The 17,849-nt window shown below is 46.7% G+C and overlaps 1 protein-coding gene across 2 annotated transcripts in view; it reads right to left on the reverse strand.

Moving 5' to 3' along the window:
* The window catches only part of SAV1 (salvador family WW domain containing protein 1), a 135,850-nt gene extending 119,087 nt beyond the window's left edge, over nt 1–16,763 (reverse strand). The window contains exon 1 of one of the 2 annotated variants that reach the window (XM_069638962.1): nt 16,121–16,763. In XM_069638962.1, coding sequence (XP_069495063.1) covers nt 16,121–16,214 — 94 coding nt within the window. In that variant the 5' untranslated portion in view covers nt 16,215–16,763. The remainder of the gene's footprint in view (nt 1–16,120) is intronic. The other variant, XM_069638964.1, reaches the window with a different exon arrangement.
* Nucleotides 16,764–17,849: the final 1,086 nt, after the last annotated feature.

Consider the following 17,849-nt stretch of genomic DNA (forward strand, 5'->3'; position numbering starts at 1 on the left):
TAAAACAAGATCGACTAACTCCATATATCCTGATGGAACAACAGGGACTGTTGACAAGGCGTCTTTCAGTTCCTCGGATAGTCCTTTATAGAAGACTGCAGTCTTCTTATCTTCAGGCCACTGTGCTTCCGCTGTCAACTGATTGAAACGTGCGAGATAGCCAAGTGGCTAACCTGTTGTAGATTCAACAGTTCCAAATCAGTTGCCTGAGTGGAATATCTCATGTCGAACACCCTGCTCATAGCTGACAGCAATTCATCGCAGTCATATAATAGAGGACTATTGGTCTCCAACAACGGGTTTGCCCAGGCTGCAGCAGTGCCTCCCAAATGCGACAATACAAAGGCTGCTTTGGTTGTCAAATCCGGAAATGAACCGGGTCTACACAGGAAGTGGAGACAGCACTGGTTAACGAAAGTGCGGTACTTTTTTGGATCTCCCGTAAACCTTTCGGGTGGAGCCAAAGGGAATTGGGTTGGCATCAACACCTGGACGGATTCTCTTTGTGGTGCGGATGCACCTGAAGTGGAGGCAACGGGAACCGTGGCAGCCCTTCCTTGAGGAGGCGGCATATATGGTGTCCTGCATCACGTCCATACAATGACGCATGGTGTCCTGAGCAGCAATCATTTCCTGTCTCAAATCCGCCACCAATTGGGTGAGGACAGATAGAGGGTCAGACTCCTCCAACATGGCTTCTGATTCTGTTAAGAACTGAAACACAATGGATACAGGAGAATGATTCAAAGGTTCTCGTAAAAGGATACAGACTGGTAGCAATAAAGGATACACTCGAAGTCTTCTTCCGCCGGAAGATGTCAGAGGTAAGGCGTTGTGTATCAAACGAGAACCTTCTAACTAATGTCACTCTCTGACTAGTAAAACCCACAGTCAGATAGAGCTATTAGTGGGAAGTGTGTGATTGGACCAAGATTCACCAGGCTGCTGATAAAGAGGAACTAATTTAGAATGATGATTGAAATGAAGGACAATAAGAACCTATGTTGAACACACTAACCTGGATATGTAGCCAAGGAAACCTGGATGTGTAGCCAAGGAAGTCTCAAGAAGTCCAAAGAATCCAAGGAAACAACGGCAAGGAAAGGGTAGTGAGGGATCTAACCCGAGCGGAACGAGGGCCGCACTAGAGACGGGTTGGTGCACACACAGGAAAGCGTCCAGAGTCCAGTGCACGTGTAGAAGGGGAGTATGAGAATCTTGATCCAGGAAGTACAAGTCCTTAATACAGTAGAAATTCGACGAGCGCAGGATCTTGTTAAATGGAGGCAGAGCAGGACTCTGCAGGGTGTTGGTGCTGCCTGGTAGACAGCCGAAGTCTCTATACAGCAATAGGAAGCTGCGGTGTGGAGCAGCAATGCGGCAAGCTTCCAATAGAAATAACAGGAAGATGCCACGGGTAAATGGTGGGACTCCGTTTGAACGAGGAGTGACGAACCGCGTGCGAGCGCGGAAGAAACAGGCAGCTCAAGAAAAGCTGGAAGTTGCCGGGATCTGCGTCGGAACGCGGGAAGGCAACCTTAGGAAGTAGAAAATGTCTGCGAAAGCAGAAGTAAGCTCCGGAACGCGAAATGAGTAACAAACTATCAGAAGCGCGGTTGCAAGACTTCCGCTTCGTTAAATGGAGTCAGCTGACGTGCGTAGGACACACGTGAACGTAAACGTCATCGCGTTGGTCATGTGATCCATGCATTTGGATTAGCGCCTCCCAGATAACTTCCATTGAGTGTAGAACGGTCTAGCCGTTCTCAAGGCTGAGGAAGCCGGAAAACAGGAACGTTTGGGTTTCGCAACGGAGCCGGGTGGAGAGGTAGGCATGACAAGTGCTTCCTTATGGGTGCTCTTTATGGCCTCCAAGAGTTGGTCAACTGAAGGCACCTTAGAAGGGGAGAATCCAGTTGCAGCTAGGTGGTTGGGATGACAGCCGTACGTGCAGAAGAACAGGCTCATCCCAATAGCTGTGTGCTTGGTGTTGTTGTATGCAAACTCAGCTAGTGGGAGGAGTTCTGACCAGTTGTCTTGTTCTTGATTGCAAAAACATCTTGGGTACTGTTCTAGGGTGGCATTGAGTCTCTGTTTGTCCATTACTCTGAGGATGGTATCCAGAGGAAAGTGCCCAATGGATGCCTAGCTGTCTGTAGAGGGTGGACCAAAAACTGGAGGTAAACTGTGTTCCTCTGTCGGATACGATGGTGAGATGGTGACTGTAATCTTGCAACATCCCTCAAGAACACAGTAGTAGTCCTGGAAGCAGAAGGAAGTCCCACTAGGGGAGAGAAATGAGCCAACTTGCTAAAGGAATCCACGGTCACCATGATAGTGATATACCCCGGTGAGGTGGGGAAGTCAACAATGAAATCAGTCGAGAGATGTTGCCAGGGACCCGAAAGAGGAGGTTCTTGTTGCAAGAAACCATGTGGTTTGGCTGTGGTGTATTTGTTCTGAGTACATGTGGGACAAGATTAAACATACTCTTTCATGTCCTTGTTAATCGAAGGCCACTTAAAGTGATGGGAGGCTAGTTCCAATGTGGTGGTTTGGCCCTTAGGGCCTGCAGTGGGTAGATCATGACACAATGAAGTTGCCAATGTCTAACTCTTTGGAGGGAAAATATAGAGCTTCATTCCTGAACAGGAACCCCTTCCTTTGGGTTAAGGGCAGGGTTAGGTTTCGAGAAGAATTATTTATGTTTGATGGTAACCTGCCTAACATCTTGAAGGAATGCATTCACTTCTCCAACAAAACTCTTCCCTGCAAGAAACTTCTTGTGCCCCTGCACCGTCAGGAATCCTCTCCAAGACTGCATGACAACGCATCTGCTAGTACGTTTTCTTTTTCCATTAACTATGTGATGGAAAAATCGAATTGTGACAAGTAATAGACTCATCGGGCGTGCCGAGAGTTTCTGCACTCCACCTGTTGAAGTATGCAGAGGTTGTGGTGATCTGTGCACACCAGAAAAGGGAAACCTGCTCCTTGTAGAAGATGGTGTCATTCTTCGCAGGCTTGTCGTATCGATAATAGTTCCTTTTCAGGGACCGAATAGTTTCTTTGCTTGGGATAAGGGTCCTCGAATAGTACACAACAGGATGTTCTAAACCATCTTCTCCTCTCGGTAGCAGAGCAGCATCTAACGCGTCCCCAGATGCGTCGGTTTCAACCATAAATGGTATGGTCTGTTCAGGTAGGTGGAGAATGGGTGCAGAAATAAAAAGGTCCTTTTCAGTCTCTGGAAGGAGGCTTCAGCCTTGTGATCCCAGTCAAATCTTACCCCTTTCTTAAGGAGGGCTGTAATGGGTAGGACTACTTCTGAGAAGTTGGGAATATACTTCCTATAAAAGTTTGCCAGGCCTAGAAATCTTTGGATGTCCTTGATGGATCCAGGCGCAGGCCACTGGAGGATAGCCTCGGTCTTGCTAGGATCCATCTGGATAACGTCCTTGGAAAAGATGAACCCTTAATAGGAGACTGTGACAGCATCAAAAGTGAATTTTTCTGGCTTGGCCAAAAGCTGGCGTAGTCAATGTAATAACTCTGAGACATGCCCCTCTGAGGCATGCCTGCGGTGTTTGGACAGGTTGGACGAATATACCAGGATCTCGTTGAGGTAGACCACCACCGAGGAGAACAGCAAATACCTTGTCCATAAACCACTGGAATATGGCCAGGGCGTTAACTAGCCCAAACGCCATGACTTGATACTCGAAATGATGCAAAGAGGTCCGGAAGGCAGTCTTCCACTCATCCCCGGCTCTGATTCTCAGGAGGTGGTATGCCCTCTAGTTTGGTGGATACACTGGCTCCTTGTACTGCTTCGAGGACATCATTTATACAGGGCATGGGGATACCTGTCCCGAATGGTGGGACTGTTAGGCCTGCGGTAGTCTATGCAGGGTCGAAGTTCAGATGATCCTTTCTTTGGGATAAAGAAGAGGCTCCCGCCACAGACTTTGATTCCCTAATAAGTCGGGTTTGGAGGTTGCACTCTAGATATTCCTTTAGCGCTCTTCTTTCCGGTAATGACAAAGGAACATTCTTCCGAAGGGTACTGTATCCTCTGGCTGTAGTTCGATGGCACAATCTTCCTTTTGGTGTGGTGGCAATTCCCTCGCCATCACATCCTCGAATACATCCTGAAAGTCGTGATGGTGTAGTGGAATAGAGTATTACTAGAACCGACAAGGGTACTGTAACGCCTACTTGAGGTTTCCCTGTTCCAGGCAATGTTGGTTACGATACTGCGATTGGAACTGGATCGTGTTCAAAGGCTAGTCGATACTGGGGTTGTGTCTTTGCAACCAAGGTATGCCCAGTATCACTGGGAAGTGGGCTGCACGAATTAGGTAAAAGGCGATTTATTCCTTATGGGAGAACATGGACTCGTATGGCACTGGTTTCTTGGATGGGACCGACCATCAAGGGAGATCCATCAACACCTTCCACCGGTATGGGATCTGTTTTGCCCAGGTGTGGAACGCTATTTTCCTTCGCCCAGGTGTCATCCATGAAATTTCCCGCAGCACTGCAGTCTAACATGGCAAGGACCTCAATGGGTGGACGATCTTCTAGTTGTAGCTGTACTCCGAAGGCCAGTCTATTGTCATTGGATACGTCTTGCCGTTGGGTGAGATTGCAGGGACTGGTGTTGTCCTCCCCTACCTTAACCCTGATTATGTCTGGGGAGTTCCCCCCCCCCCGATGCTGTGGGGGTACTTCAGTGCAACTCCTCAGGGGGGGGGTTTGTTGGACCCGCAGCACAAACACAGAGCCTGGTCCTTCCGCTTCTTGCGTTCTGCAGCTGTCAGTGGACCTCTGGTGGCACCGATCTGCACCGGCTCATCCGTTGCAGGTTTATCAGTATGAAAAGGCAAGTTAGTAGGTGTGGGTTGGAATTGTCTGGTCTTTTTTTTTAGTCTTCGTTCTGCCAAACGGAACTAATATGGAGAGACCGGGTTACCAATTCACCTTGTCATATGTCCAGCAGGCTTTCGTAGGAGGAATATTGGACTTCAGGCCTCTCAAATCGAGCCTTGAATTGCTGAACAAACTGGATGTAGTCATTCAACGGGGTATCTGAGTTCGTAACCAGGGGAGTAGCCCAGGCCAAAGCATTGCCAACAAGAGGAGAAAGCCCACCATGGCTCCCTCATATTCAGGCTCCAGGGCAAAACATGAAATATACCGAACAGGCGTCGAGGAATTCATTGATTCGTCTAGGGTTACCGTCATTTTTTTCTAAAGGGTAATGCCAAGGGAGAAAGATCCCCTCTCTGATCATCCCTAAATGCTGCCTGTTGTCACAATGCTATGGTCTCAGCACGTAGGTTTTGTACTTCCACTGTCAGTCCTTGAAGGGCCGCTACCAGTTCCTGGGATTGTTCTAGGCTTACCATTGTGGGTTCTGGGCATTGCAAACTCTCCGAATCTATAGACATCAGAAGAGAGGTCTGCAACATGCGGCTCGCCACATATTTTGGACTAGGATTCCTCAATCCCACAGCATTGACTATCCTGGCTACAGCTGAGACAAATTGAAGTACAAAACATCTGGAGAGCCAAAGGTTGCAGACCCCCATCAAATTGCAATCCGACCCACTATATCCAAAGGGTACGACGTTCATTCATCTGCCTTTTTTCCACTGCACTTTTTGGCGAAAATGTTTTGCTAAATAAAAATAAAAAATAAAAACACCTAAAAAAATATGGGGTGTGGAGGTATATAGGGAATAAGTAATAGGGGAGGGGGATTCCGCCCAAAAAATTAGATGCATTTTTTCAGCAAAATATTTTCTACGAAAAAACAACAGGCGATGAATGAACATAGAACCATCTGAATAACACCACATATGGCATGTCAAGTCATGCAGCAATATTGTTATCTCTAATATTTTTGCTTCAACCGCAAGTCACAACTCAATCCAAACCTAAAGCCAGGACTCAAGAACATTTAATACCAGATAAGCTCATTTAAAAAAGAGGCCATGCTTCATTAATACACAACCTCACTCTAAGCCACCATTTGGCTATTCTTAATTTCTTCTACAATATAGCACATTAAAATCACTACATGTCAGATTGGCCCATCACAACTTCCCTGTGCACCCCTTAAAAACATCATAAAACTAGACACGTTTCCCTCTTATTAAGACCATCTGTTGCCTGTAGACAGAGATCTCAACTTCGCTTAAGATTTTCCGGATCTCTACACAAATCAACTACTCATTACTGATGACTGATCTAACTCACTTGCCGCTTCCTTCGAAAATAGCTGACACAGGGACACACATTTAAAGTTGTCCAAAAGAAACAAAAACAAAACACACAATTGGAATCAAAGCGTATGCATACAAAAGCGGGCTATTGCAATTCATGATTTGTGGTCAGTAACACGACCGCAAAGGTTAGTAGCCATGTTACTCTAGCATGCACATCCACACTGACATATACTGACATTTTGTCAGTGTATGGCAGTGAATGCAAGCCTAACATGGCTAAGATCACAAATCTTGTATCGTGCCAATAGCCCATCTGCATGGAAGAAGTTGCAAACTACTAGACAAGAGGCTCACTCAGTTCTCTGCATGCATATCCCAATGTTTCTTCCTCGCCCAGCGTCTTCTCAAATCACAAATGTCTAGTGCACATGCTGAGGCTTGATGTACCCCTACTTAGTCTGCTTTGACCCGATCATAATTTCACCTACCTCCTTTTCCCTAGTAATCTGATCTGGCATCTCTACATTCGCGCTCCAAAACCTCCAATAGCCAACCACACTTGTCAGACATATGTAAAATGAAACCCTCTTACCTTTCGACATCGCAGTTTAATGATTTTTCGATGTATTTATTATTTTCAATGTATATTTTGTATATATTTATTTTTGTATTTATTTTATACATTTGCAAATTTAAAATGTATTAACATTTATCATAAAATGCTAGTTTTCATCATGCTAACCACTTAATAAGAACTAGCCCTACCGCTATGATCTCCAAGTGCTTCACAAGGCGTGAAAGGAAGTTACACGTGCTCAGAGGAAGATAGGATGACCAGGATACACAAAAGGGTACTAGAAGAAAAGATTTGGCTGGATTAGGTAGAGGGGAAAAAAGTGACCTGCTTCAAGGTCATTCTTTGGGGGATCGGTAGCCATAATTGGGAGTGTGCTGAGAATGGTTCTTGATGCTGTGTTCTGTAGAAGTTGGAGGGCGAGAGTGTTAGGGAGCCTGGTAAGAATTGCCAGTTTGGTGAGTAAAAATGCCTGAACTGTTGGGCAAAGTCATTTAGGTGGTGGGATGCATGCCTTGGGGACCAGAGCAATTTGAACTGTGATGGTGTGGTGCAGGAGGATGATGAAACCTTGCGATTCTACTGGTGTGCAGAGGGATATTGAGTACATTTCTTACTTGTGACTCTAGTTCTCCAGTATTGGTATCTTTCATAGATTCACATGCTTTCAATATCATTAGGAAGGGAATTCTCAGTTACACACGTCCCAGTTTTAAAAGAAAATTAGATGGGTTTTGCAGTCCATCCCCCTGCAAATGAGTGCTTTTGGTTCCAACCAATGGGACATTGAGTAGTAAGCCCCTCCCCTAGAGGACATGTTCAAATTCCAACAGTCAATTGCTAGACCTTCTTTAACACCTGAAAACAGGCCTTTTACAGTAGAGCAGGACCAGGGGACAGGGTGTGGGGGGCGCATGTGAACATATGAAAGATGCCAATGCTGGAGAACTGGAGTTACAGTTAAGAAACATACTCCTTCTCCAGCATTGGATCTTTCAAAGATTCCCACGCTTTGAATAGAATAAGTAGCAGAACATTATTTGTGGGTGGTGGATGAAATAAAAAGTAAAGGCCTACCTGATTGGAATACACACTGTAGGACGGCTCTCCCCATTCTTGCGACTGTAGCATGTTGCCTTTCCGGGCAGTAATGCTTGGTGAATATGTGGGGCACCGTCCAGGTGGCAGCTTGACATAGTCTGCCAGAGGAATTCCTGCCCACTATGCCGCAGACGCTGCTGTGAAGCTTGAAGGATGGGCCTGGGCTTTGCTTGTCAATGGTCTATTTGCCTTTGCGTGACAAAGGGAAATTGCTGATGAGATCCATCTGGATATTCCCCAGTTTAAGATCGCCTTTCCTTCCTTAGAGGGCCAAATAGTTGTGTAGAGTCTCTGAAAGCTTTTGTTCAGTCCAGGTAATATTTATTTGCCCTTCGGACATCAAGAGAGTGCTGTGCAATATCTGCCAGTGATCTGGCGTTTTGGAACAAGGTAGGCAGTATGATGGTAGAGCTCATGTGGAAATCTGTAGGGACTTTTGTTATGAAGCGGGGGGTTGGTTTTCAGCACCACCTGTTGTACCTGGATATGAGAGCTAGATGAACTAAGGAATGGGAGAGGACCCGTTGCGCTAAGGATGAGAGGTATTGAAGGAGCTGTTCTGGGTGCATCCCCAGTGGCTGTAAGCTTTGTTGTGCACACCACGTGCAGAATCTCTTCCACGTGAAACTATAGGAAGAGTTTGGTCAAGGCCGCTCTTGCCACGTGCAAAACGTCCTTACATTCTTCTTGTACATCTAAGTGTCCAAATTCTGTGAAGTCAGGGGCCATGCTGATTTGTGGGTCACTGGTATTGGGGGAAACACATAAGTGAATAGGTTTGTCTATGACATGGGGAACGTGTCCCCCATCGACCACTTTTGTGGGATACTCCTGGTGAATAGCTTGCACTTTTTGTTTTGTCTGGTTGCAAGCAAATCTATCTGTGAATGCTTCCATTGTGTGACAGCTTTCTGGAGTTGTGCGTCATTTAATTCTGAACTAATACCAACTAGCTATCACTCACCCTGAACCTCTACAGGGAATTAAAATCAATTTTAGCATCATTTCACTTCATTGCCACCACATTCAAAGCATTTTGGGCCTGTGTTTTAAAATCATACCTGTTTTTCTCTAAGCTTGCTGGGGGGGGGGGCTGAATTTCGTATCGTATTTGATTGCATTCCTGAGAACTGTGTGCTCTCCTTTCCATCTCCTTCTATTGCATGAAGGGGGAGTGGGGGGTGAATTGTCAAGGAAAAGTGATTACATTGTCTTTTGTTGAAGCCATTTCCAGTTATTTTCTGTACTGCATTTCATTCATCATTGCATTGTCCTTGAAGCCATAAAGGCCTTCTCTACCGCTTTATTTTTCTTTTCCTATTCATAAGTAACCAAGAACTGTGCTACTGTAGGATTACCTATTGCTGATTACTGCTCATATTCACAAGTGTGCTATCCATTAGCAATGTATTTATAGAAGTGTGATATTATATATATATATATATATATATATATATATATATATATAGAGTTTAATTTTTCAAATAAACCTTTTAAATTTGCAAAACAAATCTACTTCTTGGCTCAGTGGGGTCAGGGGGATTCTAAGAGAGGGGCGTTATACAAGGGTTCATCATCCAGATTATAACTTGCCATAAAAATATATAAATAAGGGCTTCCCTTGGGCATCCCAGACAAGGCACTGACTTAGTGGGATTGCTTGATTGGAGTCACTTACAGGAGGATTTCCTGTAGTTTATAATAAATCCAAGCTGTTGTAGCATCTGCTCCGGCTGTTCGATGGATCGTGATGCGAGAGGCAGCGTTGGTGCACACACCAGCCAATCGTCTAGGAACAGGTAAACGCAATGGCCCGGTCTTCCGAGATATGCTGCTATAGGCACGAGGCACTGATATGAGTCCGAATGGTAGCATCCAGAACTGGTAGGGCTGGTTTCCCACTATAAAGCGTAAATACTTTGTGACTCTGGTGAACTGGAATATGGAAATATGCATCTCGCAGGTCGAGGGGCGTGAGGAAGTCCTGAGGATGCACCGAACTTATGATCTCTTTCACTGTAATCATCTTGAACCTCGGTTTCTTTATGAATTTGTTCAATTTTCTTAGGTCGAGAATGGGAAGCCATTTGCAGTCTGGCAGTTTTACAACAAAGTACCTAGAACAGACTGCAGTGCCCTGGAGATGTGAGGGCACCCTCTCTATGGTGTGTTTTTGGAGCATTTCTCTCACCGCCTGTCAGAGCACTTTTAGGTGCGTCTCTTTGAAGGAATTGCAGGGGGATGGGAGGGAGGCATGGCAAATTCTAGAAGGTACTTTGCGCCATAAAAGAAAATTGTTAGTGCGATTTCCTTTTTGATGTGGAAACTAGAGACCACCTGAGAGATACAAAGGTTGGATGGTTTCTGAGAACCACTTTCGATGGTCAGAGCCTGTACTTGTTGATCCAGCGTGCCGCGGAAAATGGCACTCAAGAAGGTAAAATGTACCCGAGGACTGCAGAAACCTTACATATCTTCCTTGGTTTTTCCAATGGCGATATTCCTTAACAGTAACAGGGCAATAAAATCATGAGATTTAAAAGGCACTGCCTGTTAGCAGAAATCCGTCTTGCGGCTGGCAACCCTCAATTGATTAGGACTGGGACGAGGAAGACATGGACTCAGGATAATGAAAATTACCAGCAAGTAATCAGGGCAACGATAGTCGTGAAGTCCCAAAATGGGCTACTTACATTAATGAAAAGTAGCAGTGGTAAATACAATCACTGGATGCATATATTGCGGCAACAGCACAGGATAGACTGGTCGATAAATTATTTAATGAAGGAGCGAGTGCACCCCCCCCATCCGATACAAGCCACGTCCAGTGGTGCAGAGAATGTGGGAAGAAAAAAATATATAATAAATAAAGAGGGCGAAGATAGTAAAGTGTACTGTAGATGAGCAGTTACATGCCTCTGCAGGACATCCCGCCCTCCTACTGCCTGTATGTTGCAAGCCTGAGATTGTGCCATGCTTAAACCCAACAGTTTTTACAATTCCGTTGCATATATTCGAAAGAAGGTATCCACTGAGAAAACCCTAACAAATATATCCCTGAAGAGACGATAATCTGAGGGAGGAACTCCCTGAAGGAATATGAAAAAGACAGAAAGAAGAGCTGGTCACGTCACCAAAGACGAGCGCGACGCCCTGAGAATACTGGCTAAAGAGGATGCATGGACTGTACAGAAACTGATGAAGTTCTAGTAAACTTTCATGTGCGAAAAGAAGATTGCACGTGTGAGAAGCACTGCAGAAAATGCAAGCCATCCAATAACTGTACAGATGCTGAAACGCAAGTAGATTAAGTAATCTTAGAAGCTGGGTATATGTAGTGAATAGATTTGCAAGCAAAGCCGCCATTGTATAGAAGCTGGACATCAGTGTCATGAATTTAGTAAGCCTGGACCCATGGAGTGAAAGGCAGAGAATTGTGTTGCAGCACGAATAAGCTGAGATCATGGAAGAGTCTGGAAGGGCTGTCTGGCCTGGTGTCAATGCTGAAGCAGCCAAGGCCGGTTTTCTATTCTTGAAGCCGGTGATCGTGAGATGCGGAATCATCCTTTGTTAAGGTGCAAAAAAACAACACCATGCGTGCCAAGTTTTATTCATTTAAGACATTTAAATGCTGCAATATGGACAAAAAACGTGGTCTCCCGTCACGTGAGCAAGGATAGAAATAGAGCCCAGCGTGGAGTTCTAGAACAACGATAGTGTGTGTTCGCACTCCCATATATTCCCAGAGACAAGGATACTTTGCAAGGCCGAGTTCAAAGACAATCTTCATGGCAGAAGGCATGTGCAATGAGCGATGTTGGGCTAATTGGGTGGGGAGGTAAAGTCAAGTCCACCTCCTGGCACCTGGGTCTGACCTTACCTGCTGCTAAGTGAACCAAAAGTTCCAGAATGGCACGACCATGCCAACCAATTATAGAGGGCCATATAATGAGGGACTTATAGTTTGAGAGCCAATGCTATACCGTGTAATTAATAGTGTTGAAGACGACACGTTTTAGAGGTAGGCATACATTTTCCACCTGATAGATAACCAATCACAATCCCACCCCTTATAGAAAGTATACTTAGATGTTCCCCTTGAACCTATCACAACTTCTCGTAGGTTTTTCTCATTTGCCACATAGTACAACGTCACAAATGATGTATTTTCTGCTTAAAAGGATACGCTTTGAGAAATGCATTGAGAGCTCGAGTGAACGTCCAGCAATGTCCGTTGTAAACTCTGTTTTAGATAACTGTTAATAAAACAGCAACCTTTCCCATCTTCCTGAGTTGGTTCAAATATTGGTGTCAGAGTTATTCTGCAACCCCATCCATTGCATGCACGATACCCAAAGGGCCCTACGCTCAGTACTTTGCCAAGTCGGGTAAAGAGTGATCCACTGTGATGAGGGCAAGGTTGGATATGAATCTTAACCGGGTAGAAGAGAGTAGCAGATTTTATAGAGGGTGGTTAAGCATGGTAGATGTAGCTGTAATGAACTGCTGCAGTTTCAGGTCACTCATCTCCGGGATTAGGATCCATAGTAAATGGAGTGAGGGGGGCAGAGGAGAAAGATGTGGGGCATTAGAGGCCAGGAGGTATAGTACTCGAATTTTGAAGGAATCCTGCATCAGACACTGAATCACCATCCAGTGTCTAATGGCAATCAGGCTTCTGTGATGCAGGAGGAAAGATCTGAGGGGGAAGTAGATTGTGTCATTAGCTTACTGGAAAGTTCACATTCTAGTAATATTTGCAGCCCCTCTTCTATGTACTTATTTATTTATATAGCGCTCCTAGCCCAAGGGCATCTGGACGGTGTACAACACTGGTACAACACTGATTTTTTAAATGTTACTTCACATGGGGTTTTGTATTAAGGACCAAATCAAATTAAATTGCTTCAGATATGTGGAGCCCCAAGGGAGCACCCAGCATTGCAAGAGTCCTGCTACTCCCCCCACCAAAATGCACCTTGGAAAATCAATGCTAAACTGACAATTGTTCCTGTCTCGCCATATGAGGATTCCGTAACCTCTCTTGAAACATTTCGACAAGAGTGGGACATGGAGCTGTGTATTCCTGATCTGCACCTGTCTCTGCCCCTCAAAGGGCCTGCAGCGGGACATGGAGTGTGCTCCTGGTATCCCCCCAGGGTGCATGTAGGATGCAGAGCAGGAGCATACTGCTGTCCATGTCCTGCTTCAGACTGCTGTTCTACAGGCAGCCCGGCCGAGCAGGAGCACACAGTAACAATGCTGTCCCGGACCGGATGCCCAGAAAATAAAAAAAGTCATGCCACAGTAAGAAAGGGTCAGACTGGCTGCCCCAAAATGCCAGTCTATGCCAGGTAATAACACATACCATAGTTGGTTTATCATAGATGCCCATAAACAAATACGTCAATGACACAGTAAGAGGGGGCGAAGGGGTTGGGGGGGCAAGTCATAAAAAAAAGCCCTGCTACTTTTCCCTCCAAATGCACCTTGGAAAATGAATGCTAAACTGAATTGTTCCTGCCCCCCCAACCCATAAAATGACTTGACTCTGTACCCTCCACCTGCAACATTCAAACAAGAGAGGGACATGGAGCTATGTGCTCCTGCTCTGCATCTGGCTCTGCCCCTCTTTGGGCCTGCAGTGCAGTCACCGGCCTGGAGTGGGACACAGAGCATGCTCCTGACATACCTCCCATTGTGCATGGAGGATGCAGTGTGGGAGCATATGGCCATACTGCTGTCCGTGTCCTGCTCCAAACCACTGGAAAAAAGTCATGCATAGGAAAGGGTTAGACTGGCTACCCCCAAATGCATTCTAGCCATGCAATAATGCAATTCATACTCCGTTTTAAACCAAGTATGCTATGCATTATTACTTGGCTAGTCTGGCATTTGGCAGGAGCCAGTCGAGCCCTTTCTTACTGTGGTATGACTTTTTATGGGCATTTGTGATAAACCAACGGTTTATCATAGATGCCCAGAAAAAGAAAAAAAAACACCATCATGCCACAGTAAGAAAGGTCTAGACTGGCTGCCCCTACATGTCGGTCAAGCCATCTAATAACACATATAGTGTTTGGTTTGTCACGGATGCCCATTAAAAAAAAGTAGCAGTGCCATTAGGACACACAGCACCTGCCAAAATCCACTCCTCCTCCTACTCCACTGCCAGCACAAACAAACACACACAATATTCACTCACTACACATATCACTACACATACATCATGTGTATGTCCCGGCAGGATAGCTCAGCGGCAATGTGCTCACCTTGGAAGCAAGATGACACGGAGCAACACAGGTTCGATCCCCAGGTCCCATCTTAGAAACCTCTGGGTATTTAAGCGTGTTATAAATACGCAACTGAGACAACAACAACTACGCAACTAGAACAAACAATTCCTGTAACAGCGCCTTGATGCCCACGGGCTGTGTGAGCGCTTTAAAAATGTAAATAAATAAAAATCATAAACGCAGCACAGCAATAAACATACACACAAAAAAAATGTTCTTACCTGCTCCAGTGCTGCTGCATCTTTGCGAGAAAGAAGGCCTGGCCTCTACTCAGCCTACCTGCCAACTCCTGCGCTCAACCGACTCCAGGGAAGCAGGCGAGCTTCTTGGTTTCCTGTCATGCATAGAGTCGGACAGAAAGTAACGCTCTAGTTGCAGGGTGGCATGCACACTGCTACTAGAACGCTACTTTCTTAAGTCCCTGAGCACATTCACTAGTCCGACTTCAGAAAGAAGTCAGGTAATTTCTTTCTGAAGTGGAGCTGAAGGCAGAGCATACAGCTCTGTCTGGTGTCCGCGTCCTGCACTGCTCCAGGCTACAGCGGACGGGATGCGGACACGCGGTTGCAGTGTGCTCCTGCTCGGATGGCAGCATCCTCATTGTTAGGGCGGCCAACTTAACAAAATATGGTTTAGTAGAACACTTTGGACGTGGTAGCGCATCAGAAGCATCCTGCAGTGCGCGCAATTCCATATGGTATTCATTCACACCCCTCAATCAACTTTTTTGGTAACATTAATGATGGCATTTTAATACATACACAACAAAAAAATACAAGTGCAAGACCATTACAGAAGCAGGAAACTTGTTAGAGCTCTGCCCAAATACATGCAAATCTCATTTGCATATGGATTGCACCAACATAAGTGACTTCACAGAAAATGACATTGCAAGGACCATCATCAGTCATTTGATACTTTGAGGCACCATGGAAGTGACTTTAGAAGAAGTTGCCATAAGCCAGCCAAGTGGCAAATAACGTTGTAGTGTAAAAATCCTAAATTGCACTAATATTATACATGGAGCAACTCTATAGTCATCAGGCTTTTTTTTAATAATAGCATGATTAACATAAGCTATTAAGCAAATCACTTACGGAGCTGCAGATAAGACAGTGCGATTAAATGATTTGCCCAGGATCAAACAATTTGGTTAAATGGTGAATCAGGGATGTGGACAATTTTAGCAACTGAACACATCTCCCCAGGTTTAGTTGATGCAGATATTTATTAAGGTTTTGCTTTTCATTTCATGTGCTTAAATAATTCTTTATTTATAGGAAGCAACCATTACATAATCAACTAGCCTCTCACTACTTTTCAAAAAAGGTTACAGGCGCCCCTCTCCAGAAAGAGCATGGCATGAAAACCTGTTCTGCGTGCAGCCAGCCATGGCTTTTTGCTCACTGTATCTTTCACAGATGGGAAATACTATTTGCATATCAGTCTTTGTCCCGCCCACATGGGCAGACCAGCTACCTTTTTGAAATAAGTTTTCACATCATCATAGAAATATGTTAGCAATAAAAGTATGGCTTCAATTGTATTCTCACCATCCTACATGTAAAGTCACAAAAGCATCATGCAGATTAACGTGAGCCTAACAACCCCCCCTCTGGTTTTAAAGCCATAGTCCCCATTTCATAAAGCATGCATCATTATGCACCCTTCTCATCATCCCCATTTACATTTTTTAAGGGAAGAAAGTATCTGCTAATAGTACCCCCCTCCTTCCCATCAGTGCCTAATGGGATCCATTGTAATGCTCTGTTGACACAGAGCAACGGACGCCCCTGGGAGAGGCGCACTAACTTAAACAATAAAGGGGTTCACCCCACCGCGTCTGTGGAGCCCATGCTCTCCTGCTGTCAAAGATCATCCCAAGCCCCCATGCCACCCTACCCTTTAATACTCACTGCGTAGCAAAGGGGAGGTCTCTTTCTTCACATACTTGCCCTGCACCTCGGCGGGCTTAGACACCTCCTTCTTGGTTTTCTTTCTGGACAACATTCCTTGGGCCGTACCAGGGGAGGAGGAGATTGGGTGGGGGAAAGGGAGGGTGTCGAGGCGACGGTGTCCAGCTCAGGGTGCACCCTCCTCACCTCGCGCCCTACCGGCCGCTCCTTGCCGGGGGACTGCCCTGTTCGGGGCCATGCCGCACCGAGATCCGTGTCCTCCCGGACATCAAGGAGACGCTAGGAGGCAACGGCGCGCCGAGCTACCCTGGCATTGCCATGGTGTGTGACACAGCCGCCGCCACTTGGTGTCCGAGGTCCCACGTCGACAGTTAATTCGGTGCCTCTGGGCTCGGCTGGCTGCTCAGGCAGCCTGGCTCGCGCTCTCCCAGTTGTGGAGTGTCCCAACCCATGCGCCCCCTCCCTACACCCCCGAGTGACTTCTCCTGGAAAACTTTTCAACAACCACCAGCAGCAAGGGGAGTAGAGGCTGGTTCACTTTAGAAAAAAGGACCCAGCAACGAGGCCTAGTGACGTAGATAGACGTCACTTTTCCATGAAACCCCCGTGCTTAAGGAATTCGTGTTCCGAGGTCTAACAGCACTGTTCTGTATTCTGCCACTGCCAGCAGTTTATGGAGTCAGAGATGGGATTTATTTTGTGTTTGGCATTTCTGTAACTTAACCTGTAAATAGTATGAGCGACTGACTGATTCGCTGCGATCTTTGCGGCTTGACGCCTGCGTGCAGGTCCTTTCCTCAAGCTTTCCTGGGCTCTTCTTCTTAATTAACGAACGCGTGGGCGGACCCACGCAGGCGCTTCCCCACCCTAAAGGATGATGTGCACCACCTACACCAATCAACACACAGGCCACACTTCCACACAAACCACCCGCAACCCCACCGCAAACAACCACACCCCACCAATCCAACACCAGCCACCCGCAATCCCACCGCAAACAACCACACCCCACCAATCCACACCAACAGACACTACACCCCAAACACACACCACCCAGGGAGCCCGGAGACCGGCGCGCAGACCCGCGAGACCCCAGCCCGTACGCCTACACATGCGCTTCAGGCGAGGCACCGCGCGCTGCCGCCAACCCACCGCGACTAACCCAAGCGACACCCACACACGAACCTCCAGCCACAAACAACTACTACCCCAAAACAACACCTGCCACCTGCAACCCCACCGCAAACTACCACACCCCACCAATCCAACACCAGCCACCCGCAATCCCACCGCAAACAACCACACCCCACCAATCCACACCAACAGACACCACACCCCAAACTCACACCACCCAGGGAGCCCGGAGACCGGCGCGCAGACCCGCGAGACCCCAGCCCGTACGCCTACACATGCGCTTCAGGCGAGGCACCGCGCGCTGCCGCCAACCCACCGCGACCAACCCGAGCGACACCCACACTACCACACGCACCACCAGCCACCCTACCACAAACCACACCCAGCCAATCCACACCAACAGCCACCCCACCACAAACAAACGCCCCCCACCAACACACTCCTCGACCCCAGCTCCGCTACTACTAATCGCATCCGCCACCCGCGCAACACCCCTCAACAGCCCGACCACAGACCCGAAACACGCCGACCGCACTCCAACGTCCAAACCCCCGGGGGCCCGCACTCCGTCTGCCGCCTCCGAAACTCAAGGCCT

The sequence above is a fragment of the Ambystoma mexicanum genome, chromosome 14 (genome assembly GCF_040938575.1).
Source record: "Ambystoma mexicanum isolate Mex_15411 chromosome 14, UKY_AmexF1_1, whole genome shotgun sequence".
Taxonomy (NCBI): domain Eukaryota; kingdom Metazoa; phylum Chordata; class Amphibia; order Caudata; family Ambystomatidae; genus Ambystoma; species Ambystoma mexicanum.